General features: G+C 45.2%; 1 protein-coding gene across 1 annotated transcript; it reads right to left on the bottom strand.

Moving 5' to 3' along the window:
* Positions 1-1,533: 1,533 nt before the first annotated feature.
* Positions 1,534-16,412, bottom strand: kcnh4a (potassium voltage-gated channel, subfamily H (eag-related), member 4a). Its single transcript, XM_086176096.1, has 16 exons — positions 15,891-16,412; positions 12,204-12,437; positions 11,264-11,395; positions 11,008-11,141; positions 9,686-9,938; positions 8,872-9,029; positions 7,614-7,821; positions 7,197-7,391; positions 6,917-7,116; positions 5,627-5,876; positions 5,322-5,536; positions 5,186-5,215; positions 4,073-4,440; positions 3,901-3,980; positions 2,904-2,980; positions 1,534-2,636 (listed from the first exon to the last, which is right to left on the bottom strand). The coding sequence occupies exons 1-16, from the start codon at positions 15,964-15,966 to the stop codon at positions 1,677-1,679; spliced, it is 3,570 nt and encodes a 1,189-aa protein (XP_086032222.1). The 5' UTR covers positions 15,967-16,412; the 3' UTR covers positions 1,534-1,676.
* Positions 16,413-16,954: the final 542 nt, after the last annotated feature.

Here is a 16,954-nt window from a genome sequence, read left to right as displayed (position 1 = left end):
TGCGGTCTCACTCTCAAGGGAGCATCTGCCCCCCTTTTCTTGTGTCACATAATGGTATGATCCTACATTTTCGCATATGATTGGCCACATGGCCGCCATGCTGGCCAATCAAAACAAAACTGAGCAGAGCTGGGGGTGAGCACAGAAAGCGCTAAGCAGGGAAAGGAAAAAAAAGGTTGCCGGCTCTCGCTCGATGCGAGCTGTTTCTTTAGGTGCACAACAAAGCAACAGCTACAACCGCATCTTTTGTGCATGACACGACACTAATTCCAAGGAAACACAATCCCTCTCTGTTGTTCATACACTTCTGTTTCACTGCAGTGCGTGGAACAATCCATGTAATTCGACACGCCACCTACTCAGCCTTCATTCAAAAATGTCACGAATGCACAAATTTTTATTATCTAATATGTTTATTCTTGGGAGATGGCATAGTTGCTCTCAAGTCCATTGTCAGTATTTGTTCCCAAATCACCAACCCCTTCCACATATGCACTGCAAACACAGAACTACAAGGCTATCAAGCGGAGGAGCTTTGTGTGAACAGGCGCCGGATCAGACGTTACAATGGGTTCAACAGGTCCTGCTTCCTTGTTAAAAAGTCTGTGCAATCTCAGACTGAGCCCATTTGTGACACCACTAGGTGCGGAGGTGTTTTTCAAGGTCTGACTTTTTCCGGTGGTTTCACAGCAGCAGATGAGGATATGTGGATAAAGGTTGTCATGTGGCTGAAGTAACACACAAATATCTGTAGCTTATTTATGGGACACCAGCAATAGCTATGCTTGTTTTTACTGAACACCGGACAGAGACGGTTCATCCAAACGCAACAAATTACGTTCACAGGCCTGTCTCTTACTATCATCCTTTTGGTGAGCAGGAAGAAAATTAGCTCTTTCATCATTAAAACATGATGGCAGACTTCTGGCGTCAAACTCTGCAAACTATTTCTACAGTCACGAGGGACATTTGAATGACTACCCAGAAAACCAGCAGTGGAAGAGGAAGTCGGGGAGAATGCTGCCTCTTTCCTGTGCCCACTCACATTTTTTCCTCAAAGTTCAGGGGGTCCAACCATGACCTTAAATCCCACAATGCCTCACCATTTGGCCAAGCCTCCAGCCATGAAATACTTATTACTCATCACATACAGATGCAAATCACAAAACTATTATCATATCCTACCAGATGTGAACCAAATCTAACATACTGGGAAGGTGCATGTGAGTGTGGGTATGGTTAGGGATACATAACTGCAGTCTCATGAATGATAGGACGATCTTTGTGCATAGTAGATGGCTAAATGTGTCCTTTGTCATGGCAACATATCACCACTGAGTGGCTCTGCAGCCATTTAACTTATACCTTGTATCACCAAACTGATCACAATTGTAGCATTTAAATGTTGCACACACATATAATTTCATGACATCATCAAGATAACAGAAAGGAAGAAGAACCAGTGAAAGAACATATAGAAAAATAGCAATAGATAAATTAAAATAAATAATCATTAAGATATTGAAACATGCGTCATCAATAAGTTTTATTTCATTAGGGCAATTTCAGTTAGAGTGTGAGAAGCAAATTTATTCAACGTAAACTTCCAATGCTTTCAAAGGCGCAATTCAGTGTTACCCCACATCGTGGGTGACGCTGGGGTTAGCAGTCAGGGATCAGTAGTCCTGTTTGCCCAACAGTGGTTGTTGGACTTCTGCCGTTGGAGTATTACTCTCAGTCCCGTGAGAATCAGCGCTGTCTGTCCTCTCCTGATACGTCAGAGCTATACACTCTCTGTGTGTTTCCTGCCCCAGCAGAGGACACGGGATGTGCTGTGTGTGCGGTACGGCGCTTGTTCCGCCTCGATCACTTTGCGCGACTACACCCTGTTGGCCTTGACCTGTGCACACAGAGGTGTACACCCCAGAAGGAGCGAGAGAGCCGAAGGAAGTATGGAACTGCTGCTGGCTAGCTGGGGAGACGGAGGAATGGATAGGTATCTGGGAGTTGGTCTGATTATGTGCGGAATTCAAGTTAGCCTTAACACTCAAAGAGGGATGGGAGTAGACTGGGTATACTGGGGAACACACAGGGTGGGAGTTACTCATTGCAGGCAGGGAGGTGTTGTAGGTCACCTGTGGGGGCTGACCAACAACTGGAAAGCTACTGAAGGCTGAGCTGAGGCCCAAGAGCGATGGACGTGCCTGCGGATGAAAGTGAGTCATGTAGGGCGAGTTAGGATTGGTCCTGGAGGTCTGGAAGGGGCCGTACTGGCTCCGCAAGCTGTGAGCCGTGGGGCTTTCTCTGTCGTTGCAGCACTGGTGTAAACAGGATGATGCAGAGTGAGAGGAGTGCAGTAAAGTAGGCTTTCCCTGGGAGGACGTCCTGCTGCAGCCCCACACATTTCGGGGTGGGTGGCTGATTGCTTCATGATGGAGGTGTAAACCAGTGGCTATTGTTAAGGGGACGTGGGGCTGCCAGTCGCTCTGCGCAGTTATGCTTGGACTGGGAACCATCTGTACAGCGCAGGAATGTGTAGAGGGAGGAGTATGACAGGGCATGTGGGACAGTAGGACATGCATTATCTCATGGAGCTCCTTGGCCAGGTTGCACACTTCTTGATTTAAGTTGTTTACCTGAAAGAAGGATGCCATATATTTACGGGATTTCCAAATGAGAGACGGCGTCGTCTGAGAAACAGACGACTGCCTCTATTATACTTTCAAAAAACATCAATACAACAATACTCTCAAATTGCCTGACTGCAAGCATATTCCATTTGATTTAGTCAACAGTAAAAGTAAACACAATGCAAGACCAAGGGCAGCAGTAAAGGCAGCAAAATACACTTTCAATATGTTTTGACATCAATATTTCATTTCACTGAGTCAACTCGTACCCACCTCTTTGTTCAGCTTGCTGACGTTCTGTCTCACTTCTTCTGTCTCCAGGAGAAGATTGGAGCTGACCTGCAAGTGGTCTGACAGAGAATATGAAACAGGAATTGTCATTTGGTGCTGTGGAAAAATGAATTTTCCAGAGACTAAACATTGATATTGCATCTTCATTTATCAGTAAGACAACAATGGAAGATGTTTTTCTTATAAAGTAGGAAAAAAGGTTGGACAAGAAAAAGCGGCACATGAAACCAAAGTTACCCTGAACCTCAGAAAAGTTCTGGGCAATTACAGCTCAACTTGATGGTTTTTCTTTCTATGAAATCCTTTCCTTGTATTTGCAAGGCGCGTATGAATTTGAGCTCCGGGAGGCCAGATGTGAGTTGATGTATGACCTTGTACAAAAATGCAACAGAAGAGATACACAAACCCTTTTTTACCTTTTATATAAAAAGCACATGTGAGAATGTGCAATCACAAAAGAGCGGCTTATAATAGAAACATAGGTTGTGGGAGATGGTTCATTCATGTTTTATAAATAATTTAAACGCTCACATGTTTTCCCTTTTCCAACACATGGTGTTTCTATCAAGTTGGGAATTAAAAATTGAAACACAAAAAAAGCAAAGGTTCCTTTGTTTTTGCCCGAATTTTGATGATTTTCTTTTTTTCAACACAATTCTCTTGGATGTGTTGTGATAAAAGATAAATATTTTTAAAGAGGGGGAAAATTCATGTCAGGAATCCTGAAATACAGAGCAAGGTGTAACAAAAAGTGTTGAATTTTTCTGTGTACAAGATGGAAAATTAATCAAGTCTCATATTGATGCAGAAACAACTTCATGTATGCTGAGGACAAATAAGATCGAATTTCCCTTTTGACCCTTCCTCTGGCCTTTTCTCTCCAAAACAATTCTTTTAATCACATTTTTTAAATCAAGTCTTCTGTTGCCTCAACTCAATATTTGATTTCCCAGTATTTTGTTGCTTTTTGAGGCCTTACCTGTCAAGGTGGTTTTTGCTTCGCCTTGTTCTACATTGAATTGAAACGTATGACCGTTGTCCTCAATTCCATCAACAACCCTGGGGAAGAAAGACAATCAGTTATGCATCATTTAGAAAAAATGCAAAATGTAATGGATAGAAATGCACATTGTGTCATGTAGCTCTGGTACCTGGGACTAAGGTTCAGTGGGCTAACACAGGGTAAGGATGGCATTAGCAGTTTAGCAGGTAGATGAGTGGAGCCTGGGTCGTTGCCAAGGCCGGGCAGCGGCAACGGAGCCAGCTCTTCACCGCTGAACGGCCGAGATGAGTGGACGTTTCCTCCACTTCCCCGAGTGGGTGAGCAACAGAGGCGCAGCGCCCCCACATGTTGAAATTCCTCCCTTAAGAGGCTGCTGAGGCAGGGCTGACGTGTGGGGCTGCTCACCGCCTGTCGCGGAGCAGCATCCCTCTGCTGACAATGTCCAACGTCCAGTCCGTTCCCGGCATGATCAACCTCTGCAATGAATGGGAGCTTATGGTCGGCCGACATGTGACCCTACAGGAGAGCACAAAATGTTGTTAATTAAGTGTCATTTTCAGTTCACCGAAAATACTCGGCACGGCTCGGTGTCATATCTTGTCCATTCTTTGTCATGAATCATGTCGGTGATTCATTCCAGGCGACCCGTGTGACAAAATAGTGAACTGCATGTGCTGATAGAAGTCATCCATTGTCCTCCACTCAGAGTTGCCCAGTAACCCAGGGGTTACTGGGCGAGAGGCAGGGTTTACCTCAGACGGGTCACCACAGAGGAATTCTGAGGCTGTTTATTTTCTACACTGAAGAAAACGACTTTAGTGGTTCAAGTGGACAGGATAAAGATACGATTAATGATTTTTCCTGGTACATTATTGTACTTTTTTTTTTTTTTTTAAACCAGACGTGTTACAGGCACTGTTTAGAAATAAAGAATTTATGGTATATAATTTAAAGTAAGTACGGTACTTAAATAAAAGTAAAAAAAAACTTTCTTTGTAACATCTTTCTTTGTAAATATTTCCTGATACAAATGGACACTTGCAGTCTGTATCTGTACATCTTTTTTTCTTTTTTTTAATTTAGTGGATGCGGCTTATGTAAAGGTGTTAAATAGTCTAAAAATTACGGTATCATTTAATCATTTATCATGTCATTAACTGTCTGGTCCCCCACTTTGGAAATAAATCCTCACGACGTGAACAACGGTTTTACGGCCACTTGTTGCTTTTTGCATGATGTGTTCAAACATTGAGGTATTTACCTGCCTGAACGACCACGGAAACTTTACTCCCTGGAGAAAGAAAAGTCAAAATTAGGAGGCAGATGAGACAACCACGGCGAAGATGTGGAGATTTTCATCTTTGCTCGCTGTCTGAATGTTGAGGTGAATGTCTTACCTCAACATTGCTGCCCTCCCTCAGGTTGTATGTAAGATTGTGGTGGATATCTGAGCTGAAGCGGCTGCCGTACTCGGGGTAAAGCCCCAACACCTCCCTCAAAGCTCTCACGCTAATGTACTGCAGGTCACAGTAGGTCAGTGCCTTGACATCCGCGTTGGTCTTAATGACTTGGTCGCGTTCCGGGAGATCAGCTCCGATCAGGTCACCTTTGCCTGTCGCCATGAAATAGTTGGAACAAGTGTTAGCGCTCTGCAGCAGAGACATGCGAGGCTGAGAGTGAGAATGCCTAAGACAAGACTGACCCAGGATGGCCTGGACCATGCCGTCTCTCAGAACCTCCAGGGAACCGGAGCAGACAAAGTAAGTGGCCTGCAGGGCATCTCCGTGGCGGATGAGGTATTCCCCCGGTGCACAGAAGGATGTCTTGATGTGCAGGGAGAGCGAGCGCAGGCACCCCCTACTGGCTCTCTCAAATACAGGCAGCTGCAGGATGTCCTTGTTCAGATGCATGGCGATATCCGCTCGCAGTTCGTCCGGGAAGTCGTGCAGCAGCTAAGAGAGAAGGTGGCGGACATGAGCTTTAACCGGCCGGTGGTAATACACATGATAAGCCTCACTATAAAATTAGTTTTTGGAGTATCACTACTTTTAATAGGCTGAAAGAGTTCCCGGAAAAGCTTAGATGGCGGTTTTTAAGAGGGTGTCGGATCGAGAGGACTTCTTGGTAAAAACAGACACGAGGTGATAAAGCCAGCATTCGTTGAAAAAAAAACAAAAGAAAAAAATAGCGGCACCGGCTGTTACCTTCGACAGTGAATTAATTATCTATAAATGATGCTGGAAAGGGTGTTAATGACTATTCTATCTATACTCCTGCTCTGATGGGGAACTTCTGGATCACTTCTAGTATTGCCGGTTCTATTTGCAACAAAGTGCCATCCACTTAAGGAAATGGAATACGGCTCCAGAGGATTTCATCTAACCTAAATTTAAAGATTGACATTTTTAAAATATGGCGTCCATGCGATTTATATTAGATTTTTTTGTTTGATTTTTTTAAAAAAGAAGACAAGCGCAGGTAAACAGATTCACCACCCATTCGGAGTAAAAATTGCAAATGACAAATAAAAATGCTCCGACCCCGTCGGCTGCTCCCTTTTAGCGTATGAGCAAACTGAACTCCACGCTCCCTCTGGATGACTGAGCAACTCACGCCAGGGCCCAGACACCCTGTGGAGGAGCCTAAATTTAGCTGGTTTTATCTGCCATCTCATTCTCTCTGTCACTACAAAGCCTCAAAATGATGAGATGAAGGGTGAGTGACTCAAAGATTTGCTTTTTGGCCACTTGGAGAGGGATTACAACCTGTTACCTGTTGGAGGGGGTTGAGGGGGTCAAGCTCTTAAACGACTGAGTTTAGACCTATATCTGTGTTTCCACCACACCTGAACTGTCGCAGCGGATTGGGTCTCCCAAACGTGACGGGATCACGGTTCTCTGCTGGGGATCTAATGTCGGCATTTTAGAAGATGGAACGTGTGATTTTGGTTCCATGTTCTAAATCACTGCTCATTCAAGGATTCTTTACTAACCTCATTAGCATTGATGCCATTGTTGACCGACCAGGTGGCCTGGAAATACTCCAGCATCCTCTGCTTCAAATGCTGAGGTAGTCGATGGACGCGGATGAAGTCCTTCATGTCTTTCATGCGTGTGTGGTACAGCGAGCGCCGTGAATACATGCGCTGGATGATGGCGGTCACGTTTCCGAAGACCACCGCGTGCATCAGGGCTGGGAGTGGGAGGCACAAGCGACGTTTCGAGAAAACATCCTCGTTTGTATGTTTTTGATGCAGCCGTTGGCGCACTCACCGCCCATGAGCATGATGCAGATGGAGAAGATCTTCTCTGCGTCGGTGTTGGCACACACGTTGCCGAAGCCGACGCTGGTGAGGCTGCTCAGAGTGAAGTAGAGCGAGGCGATATAGGCGCTCGCTACGGAAGGGCCGCCCAACGTGGTGTTGATGTACGGCGTCTCTAGGCGTTTACCCAACTCCTGGAGCCAGCCTGGAACACCAAGTCAGAGGTTGGTTGTGAAACGCTGATGTCTGTGTGTGTGTGTGTGTGTGTGTGTGTGTGTGTGTGTGTGCAAGGATCGGTGATTGGCGGCAGCCAGGAGAAAGGAGCAAGGACAGCCATTCAAATAATCATACAAAGGTTATGCTGAGATTGATGAGTTTCAGATTTCTATCGGCGGCGTGGGAGGTTCTGACCGGCCGAGGCGCTCACCTATGTCCCAGGTCACGGGGTCACTGCTCTCCACCTCGTTGCGGCCGATGACGTACCAGATGCAGGCCATCCAGTGCGCCAGCAGAGCGAACACGGACATGAGCAGGGTCAGGACCACCGCGCTGTACTGGGAGTAGCGGTCCAGTTTCTGCAGCAGGCGCAGCAGACGCAGCAGGCGGACCGTCTTCAGCAGGTGCACCAGGGAGGTCTGGACCGGGACACCGAGACAGAAGCACAAACACAATTTTTTCTTTTCGGCCTTTTTTCTCTCTTTGTTGTCTCTTGATTTGAATTTAAGTTAATGCAATACATAACATCACAGCTTCCCCCAGTACCCGGTACCCTCCCTAGCTGCCCCCTTTTCCTCCCGGCCTCCCTTTGTTGCGTTACAGCAACAGTGAGGTTTCATGGTGGTCGGCAGGCAGGGAGTTTTATTCCTGCTTCCATCAAGCTCCCTCCTCTCCCTTGGCGCCTCATTGCTTTCAAGGTCATCTTTTCAGCGCCCTCCCCTGCCTTCTTTTTCTTCGTTCAAAGGCTCTGCTTCCTTTCCGTCCATGCCGCTTCAAGGCATGTTTGTCAAGAGTGGCCATCTTCACACACCACTGTGCACACACACACACACACACACACACACACACACACACACACACACACACACACACACACACACACACACAGACACCTTAGTGACATCGCACCGTCTTCACCTGCAACATGGATCTGCCTGGCCATCCCTCTTTCGACACGGATACACACACACACACACACACACACACACACACACACACACACACACACACACACACACACACACACACACACCTTAGTGACATCGCACCGTCTTCACCTGCAACATGGATCTGCCTGGCCATCCCTCTTTCAACACGGATACACACACACACACACACACACACACACACACACACACACACCTACAAAAGCTTCTCCTCAAGCCACTTGAATATACAATGAGCTCATTTCTTAAACAGTTTATGAGAACATAGACGTCACCTTCTGTGCGTTACCATTGATCATGTCTGATACTTCAGACTGGTTACTGTGGAAAGTAGATGGTTGCCATGGCTACCACGGAGCATTTTCACAACGGCTCCGCATTTGAAAATATTCAAAGAGCCACAGTAGGAACGCACATTTATGAAAAAACGAGTGTTATTTTTCCAGTATCACCTGGACTGGCGTCTTTTGTCCCTCGATTGAAAACATAAACGCTTTAATGGATGTAAAACGATTATCTTACCACCGTGACATTGAAAGCGTAGAGGAGGTCAAAGGGCAAAGCCGCAACGAGGTCAACAAAGAACCAGGTGGTGCAGTAGTGGAGGTAAATGGATCGGGCATCATAAACCACCTGACCCGACTGACTGACGTAGGTGGTGCGGAAATTCAGAACGATGTCTGAAATGGAGAAACCAAAAATAAACTGAAAGGGAAAATAACCACGAAGCAAGAGAAGAAACAAAAACACAAAGGTGTGCAAAGTCAACAACACATTTCCCCCCCTGGAACTTTACCTTGTGGTAAAACATCTGAAGGACTATGACTAACAGTAAAACGTGTGGGATTCCAGATTTTATTCATCCCCTGGATGCATTTTCCGCTATGACAGGAGTCTGACAAGGTGAGGGTTAAATGCACTGAAACGTGATATTGGCCTTGCTGAGACTCATAGCAGGTCCACACTCACTTTGCTGAGGGAGAGGAAGTCACAACTTCTTGACAGATGTGCTATCGCACTTCCCTTAGAGGGAAACTGGGACGACGTGAAAGAAATCTAATTATGATTTGTTACCTGGGCAACAGAAGCAGCGCGAGAGGATAAGAAAAAGGTAGGAGGCGTAATCGTATGTTAGCCATTGCCAGCTCCTCTGGGAAGTCCTGGTCTTCTCATGGGCCCTGAGACCATTTACTTTTTTCGTTGGAATACTTATGAGCAATTTGAGCCACTCTCAAAGCAATTCGGCTGAAATACAGTGGAACGATGCCTTGACCGAGGTGAACCTACGTGCCGCGTTGGACCAGGAAGGACCATCTTTGATAGAAGTCAATCATACCAAGTATGAAGAGCATCTCCACTGCAATGTCACTGGCTATGGTGCTTCGGCTGACGGGTGAGTGGCGGTCGCCAGCCTCGTGGTGACCGGCGAAACAGACGTCGTAGGGCACGGTGACGGCAACGTAGAACGTGGCCAGTAAGATGAGCCAGTCCCACAGGGCCTTAAAGAGGCTGTAGTGAAGCAGGATGAAGCGTGACTTCTTCACAGCGGCCACCTTGTATTCAGGTAGAGTCGGCTTTTGGAAGACATTCTGGCGGGAGATAGGAGAGGACCCTCAGAAAGCGATGCTAAAACTGCACCACTTTCAAGACCAAAAAAAAAAATTCTCTCACTACATCCATAAATCTTTTTTTTGGTCTTCCTCTAGACCTCCTGCCTGGCAGCTCCAATTCCAGCATCCGTCTACCAATATATTTACTATCCCCTCTCTGTACATGACCGAACCATCTGGCTTCTCTGACCTCTCAGAAACATCTAACATGTGCTGTTCCTCTGATAGACTCATTCCTGATCCTATCCATCCTGGTCACTCCCAAAGAGAACCTCAACATCTTCATCTCTGCGACCTCCAGCTCTCCCTCCTGTCTTTTTGTCATCGTCACTGTCTCTAGTCCATACAGCATCGCTAGTCTCACCACTGTCTTGTACATCTTTTCTCTCATTCTGGCTGATAGTCTTCTTTCGCGTAGTACCTCTGACACTTTTGTCCACTCATTCCAGGCTGCTCTAACCTTCATTTTCTCCTTTCCAGAACATTCCTCCACCTCACTAGATTTTCCTCAACCTGTTCCCTGCTCTCACTCCAGATCACAATGTCATCTGCAATCATCATGGTCCATGGAGATTCCTGTCTCCCTTCATCTGTCGGCCTGTCCATCACCACTTGCAACAAGGAGGGGCTCAGAGCTGAACCCCTATGAAGCCCCACCTTCACCATGATCTTCTCTGTTACACCTACAACACACCTCATCACAGTTCCACTGCTAGCATACATGTCCTGCACCAGTCTAACATACTTCTCTGCCACTCCAGACGGCAGAGTTCCTTTCTTGGCACCCTGTCGTACGCTTTTTCTAGGTCTACATACAAAAGCGCAATGCAGTTCCCTCTGACCGTCTCTGTACTTCTCTATCATCATTCCCAAAGCAAACACGGCATCTGCAGTACTCTGGCCCATTTGTGAATAAATGACAAAAAAGTAGCAAATCTGATGGTGGCAAAAATAGGAAAACAACTTTCCATTTTGGCCACATTTGCCCATCTGGTTCAGCACTGGTTAACAATGAGACAGAAAAGGCAGTTTGCAGCCCGTCACTCACATTGGCCAGTTTCCTCTTGCCCCTGTTGGCGAATAGGCTGCCCAGGTGATGCAGGATGCTCCGCCCCCTCTCTCCCGCCTGGGACAGGTGGGATTGCCTCCTTTTCCTGCCACGGCAGGAGGCTTCTGAAGAACCTGCGCACACAATTCATAACACCTGGCCAGTTAACCCAAGGGACGCCTTTCCAAATAGTGACACATTCCATTCGGCTAAACTGAATTTTAGAGTTTGGAAAATCTCTAGATCGAATGCTCACCATCCCCTTGGATGCAGTGATGGCTCTTCCCGTATGACTCTGTGACATCTTTGAAAGACAAAAGGAAAAGCACGACTTCTCCCTTCTCGTTTTTAATCGACACGATGTCCAGGAGGCACCAGAAGTGGTTTCCTGAAGAAATTATAAAAAGTCATCACTCAGAGATTATACTGCCCTGCGTCTATAACCCGGAGTGTGATTGCATTTCTATTCACACTGGGATCACGTATATTTTTCCGGCTGCAATCACGTGACTTGACTTTCACTGAGAGCGAAAATGAGAGAAAAACATTTTTTAATTTAGGACAGGAGTGAGTAGTCACACACGCAGGAGTGAGAGAAAGGAGAATTCTTTTTATCCTGGTTGCATTCGTTGTATTGTTTCCTTTATCCCATTTGTGAAATCGTTGTGATGCGTTCGCTGGCATAAATAGATCCTGGAAAACACCCCCGGTCAGGTAGGACTGAAGCTTTTAATCAACCAAATCATCGAGCGTTCATTAGGCCCTTTTCGACATAGTTGTCAGATGGCACGGCCGTTCCATTTTTAATGCCACAAAACCAATGAATCATTATCCTGCTGTTTTAATCTTGCTATTCTTATGAGTTTCCCAGTTCAATCCCAGACTAGGTCCTTTTTGCAGTGAGTTTACGTGTCCTCTCCCACCTTACAGAAACATTCAGCAAGTTCATTGAGCACCCCAGTGTGTCCGTCGGTGCGAGTGAGAGAGTGAATGGCTGGATGTCTCCTGGTGAAGCCCAGTGAGTGACAGGTGACCCATTCAGGCCGCAGCTCCAACGACCCGGGGCTGAAGGCTCCTGCGACGTTACAATCCAAAGAGGTTCTTTCGGATTTTGTTTGCTTTACTTGTTCTAGTTTACGTAGGTTACCGCAGATTTACTCCACTCTATCTTGACTCTATCTTCATCGGACCCTCACCGTTTTTCCTGTAGAAGCAGACCTCCCCCTGGTACTCTTGCTGACCCTCCAGCGCCTTGTGGACCTGCTGGATCACGCTCTCGCTGGTGTCGGCCCCGTGCAGGAAGCCGCACGTACAGGTTTTCTGCATCACCTCGGTTCGAGTGAAGCCGGTCAGCTCGCAGAAGCCATCAGAGCAGTACACAATGGGGTAACCATAGCGACCCTGAGCGTTTCCCAGAAGAAAGTTACTGTCTGCAAGGGACATAAAAAAAAAAGTTGATGATAAAGCAGCTATGGAACCTTGACAAAAGTAACTTTCAGGACCACAAAGATGGAACAATGCTTGTCATACATTGATTTGCTTGAACGGTTAGTTTGGTGTTTTGAACATGTTTTTCCGAGCAGATTAGAGAATTGACTGACATGACGGCTCATTATCACAAAAGTTATATATTTAATTAACCGCCAAAAAATCTCAACCCAGGCTCATTTGCATAATGCAATTTGAATCATCAAGGTATTGAAGTGACAGGGTTAAAATAGAATAGCAAGAAAGAAATAATTCATTGAAATTAATAGCAAGACTATTTCTCTAATCATTGGAGTGAATTGTTTTCTTATTCTACATCACTCATTCATTTATTCATTCATTAGCTATAACGCTTATCCTGCACTCAGGGGTGTTGCGGCATATTCCAAAGAGGCCGTCACAGAACCACAACCATTCACCCTCATATGCACACATCTTTGCAATTTAGGGTCAATGAACCCACTACATTGTTTTTGGACCGTAGGAGGAAACCAGAAAACCTGGAGGAAACCCACACAGATGGGGGGAGAACGTGCAAACTCCAACCAGAATCCAACCACGGACCTTCTTGCTGTGAGGTGCTAACCCCTGCGCCGCCACGCCGCCCCATTGTGCATTACTTGATTCATTTGTTTTTGTTAATGATGTCCGGTTCAAATGAAAAGTATGATTTGTTTTCTTCAACAACTTGATGTCTAATGAAAATCCAAACTAGCATTTACAAGGGGGTAGTGCATAAGCAGACATTTAGTACAAAAATGATTTATTTCAAGTAATTCCAGGAAAACCTGAAAGTCTACATACTCACAGATAAAGACTTTGTCTGTCCATCACAAGTTTTATTTTCCAAAGCAGAACTTTTAAAATTGTGTGATTACATAACAGTATCTGAGGGGAGAATACTACTCTGTCATAAGAATGTTTTCATTTTTTTGGGAGCGGAGAAGACCTTTCTGAAAGCACTCCAGCTACAAATTGAGAACAAACGCCTCGTTTGAAAAAGAGGATTTAATGACGGCAGCTAGCAGCGGAACGGCAGGGGGTCACTCCGGTCAATCCATGTAGGTGGCAAGCGCAATGAAAAAAAAAAAAAACAAAACGGCGCGCTTGGGAGAAAAAAAAAACATATAAATAAAGAAAAAAACAGCCATGGTTTCTGAATGCAAGCTTGCAGCAAAATGCAGAAGACAAAAACCAGGAGCTTCTTCCCCCTCGAACTTGCAAGACTGGGAAGCATTTCTAAAAGTCATTAGAGCTTGAGGGATGCCGCCTTGAACTCTCTTCGAAAACCAGGAAAATTGAATTGATGGCGTAAATTTGACAACCTAAAAGGGGTCAGAGGGGTCATGGGTGCTATTGTAAGGAGAAATAACAGCCTGGACTCTGCAGTCTCCGACTGACTAATCCACATCTGCTTTCACTGGTTCCAAAAAAAAAAAAAACCTAAATGACCCTTCAATATTTGAACAGACCGAGCGAATCCTCCGGACGGTGTCGTCTTTCATTTGTTCGTTCTGCGGCCAGATAACATTTCATCGTTGTTTGTTCGACTGCGCAGTGAAACACAGAACACCTGTGCTGCAGTTTTAATGAGCGCCTTGCTTTGTCTGTCCTCTGGAGTGGCGAGCGTCGGCACAATGCGGCGTTTATTCAGATCCGCCTCGGCTATAGCATCGCCAGGTGAACCGAAGGGTCTTTTTTTTTTTAAATTCAAAACCCCGAAGGAAAAGACATGCAATTAGTGATGTGACGTTATTTTCTATCTGACACATCTGCAGTTGGAAACTGAAATAAGAAGGGAATTACCCATGCACGCGTTGCCATAGCGATTTATGCAAGAAAAAAAAAAACATATGGTAATGCTGCCATTTCCATCCAGCGGGTTACCAAGACACTGTGCCATGTGAAACACAGCTGTTGCCAATAAAATAACAGCTATATAGTCCTATTTTTACTCTCTCAGTTACTTGACCAGCTTGTCAAAAGGTAATAAGTTGGAGAGGTATTTGACAGAGTAACTCACCGGTTGTACCTGTGCGTATTTGAGCCACGCATCGTTACCGAATCGCACGTCTGACAACAGCGGCCTTGTAATTCCAACCGCTGCAGTTGTCGATAAAGGTCTGTAACAATGCTGTTATATCAGCCGGGGAATTAAAACCTGGATAAGAGAAACCCTTCACCTTAGAAACCAAATCAAAATCATAAAATCATATGAATAGGTCTTGAAGTATCATAATAATTTTGCCTTTCACTAATTCCAATTCTATTGACGGTGTTTGGTAGTGAGCTGAGGGTGGCTGTCCCCTTCACTTTTCAAAGTGATGCTTAAGATGGAGTGGGGGATTCAACAGCAAGTGAAAACAGGAATTCAGCGCGGTTCTTGAATTCACCTGCTTTGCTCTGCGGCCTCGTCTTGCCAGTTTGCCCCTCTTCCTCCCACTCAACAATTTGTGAAGGACGCCCACTTGCTCCTGTTATAAAGTGGTACTGTGGCTGTTATTCCGCTCTTATAAATCGTGCTGTGCTGAAGGCATTTGATTCATCTGAGCAAAGTCAGCCTTTTTTTTGTCTCCTTCACACAATTATAAACTGCCCAACCAGCCACCCTGATCCGTGGGCATTGTAGGCTAATATTGAGGTGCAGAGCAAGGCTGTGAGAATGTGAGGAAAACAAATAAAAAGAATATACAGTAATAGTGATACATACATAGAGCTTTTTCTGGCACAATGTAACAGAGATAAATAAATTAAATTAAATAAAAATTAAAAATAAAGTAAGACAGACTGAATAGATAAGAAAAATCCAGCAATGTTTAGTTGTGCAAGATGTTCGTGTGTATCTGTTCTTCATTCATATTCAGTTGTATTGCGCTGGCGAGACAAACGGTGAAAAACTGAAAAAAAAAAAAAATTCTAATACTGAGAACAATGCAACACGAGAACGACTTTCACACGAGCCGCACTCCGCTGCCACGACATCCAATCTCGGCATTATCCGACGGACAGTTTTCGGCCAAATATTCATCCCCGAATGGACGGGAAAGTATTTCATGGTGGGACGGCTCTGCTTCCGTTGGACACGTCCGTCCGCGGCAATAACTCAAAGTGTCACTCACGACACCAAACAAAAGGTCAGAGGCCAAAGCCCGGGGAGGCGCAGCCACTTGGTGCAATCCCAGATTCGACACTGATGCCCCGTCCACAGTGATGACGTCATAATCGGCGTCCCGAGAGGACCATTTGAAAGGAACTGCCGTCCGGAGACGAGGCGGCACGCGATTTGCAAAAAATAAAAAATAAATCACCTATACGTTTTTTTTCATACCGCCTTGTGTTTTTAAGTCAACCCGCAAAGTAGGGAATTTTGAATCTTTGATATAAAACAGACTTACGAGTGCCGTCAAAGTGGTTGGCGATAGTGTCCAGGAAGGTGTTCTGAGGAGCGAGGAGGCCCTTCATCACAGGCATGGTGCGGAGCAGGAACTCTCGGGGGAGCAGGAACCTGTGGGGGCTTTAACTCTTCCGAAAGGTCCGAGCGGGGAAGAAGTAGAAAGAGGAGTAGGAGGTTTCGGCGTCTCTGACGATCTTCCTAGTTCCTCTTCCAAGAGCTTAGTCAGGAGGGGCGTCGGGCTCGACTGAGCATCTCTCCACTCCGCGCTCCGGTAGCACACTGAAGCTTCAGCCTCTCTTCACGCAAACTCCTCTCATCACGGCTCCCGCTGTCTCCAACTGCTCCGCTCCACCTCCCCCCACCTCCTCTTTCATACAGGAGCACGAAGCGCTCTCTCTCCCTCCGCTGTCACTTCATTCTCATCCTTTCAAAAGAAATAAAATAAAAAAGAAATGCTGTGTCCTCAAATTGCAAATAGAAATCACTTCAGCGGTCGGTTTTCTACCCTCCGCTCCTCTCTCATCCCTCATTAGTCCAGAACAATAAATGATACAAATCACGTCAACCTTAGAAAGACAAGGAACTTCAGTCTTCTTGCGTAGGGGGTTAAATGCACTCGATAACATGGAAGCTAATATAAATTCTTACTTTTAATTTTCTAAAAGTGAGCATTAAAATAGCCATTAACTAATTCACATTTCTTACGATAAGATAACAAGATATAAGAAACATTTATAGCATTTTAAAAATGATGCATAAAAATACATCCTGATTGCCAATGCCTTGCAAATAAATGCTTAAGTCTATGTTAAAGCTAATGCAGTAAAAACTTAATTGATTACCAAAGTAAGTAATCTGGCAAATAATTAGATGAATTTAATTTAAGTGACTTTTTCAGTAGATACCAATATTTTTAAACCAGCATTTTGTTCACAGATGTGGCTACTATTGTATTATACATGTATGTTATGAGTCATTTCTTTTATCATTCTTTTTTTTTTTTTTTTTTTAAATATTTTTATAATTACGCAGTTACATGGACTCACAGGGGGGCAGGAGCGTGCA

The sequence above is a fragment of the Fistularia commersonii genome, chromosome 28 (genome assembly GCF_037954325.1).
Source record: "Fistularia commersonii isolate RoL2024-O1a breed Wild chromosome 28, RoL_Fcom_v1.0, whole genome shotgun sequence".
Taxonomy (NCBI): Eukaryota; Metazoa; Chordata; class Actinopteri; order Syngnathiformes; family Fistulariidae; genus Fistularia; species Fistularia commersonii.
The sequence above is the reverse complement of the archived record's forward strand: the minus strand, read 5'-3'. Positions and strand labels throughout refer to the sequence as shown.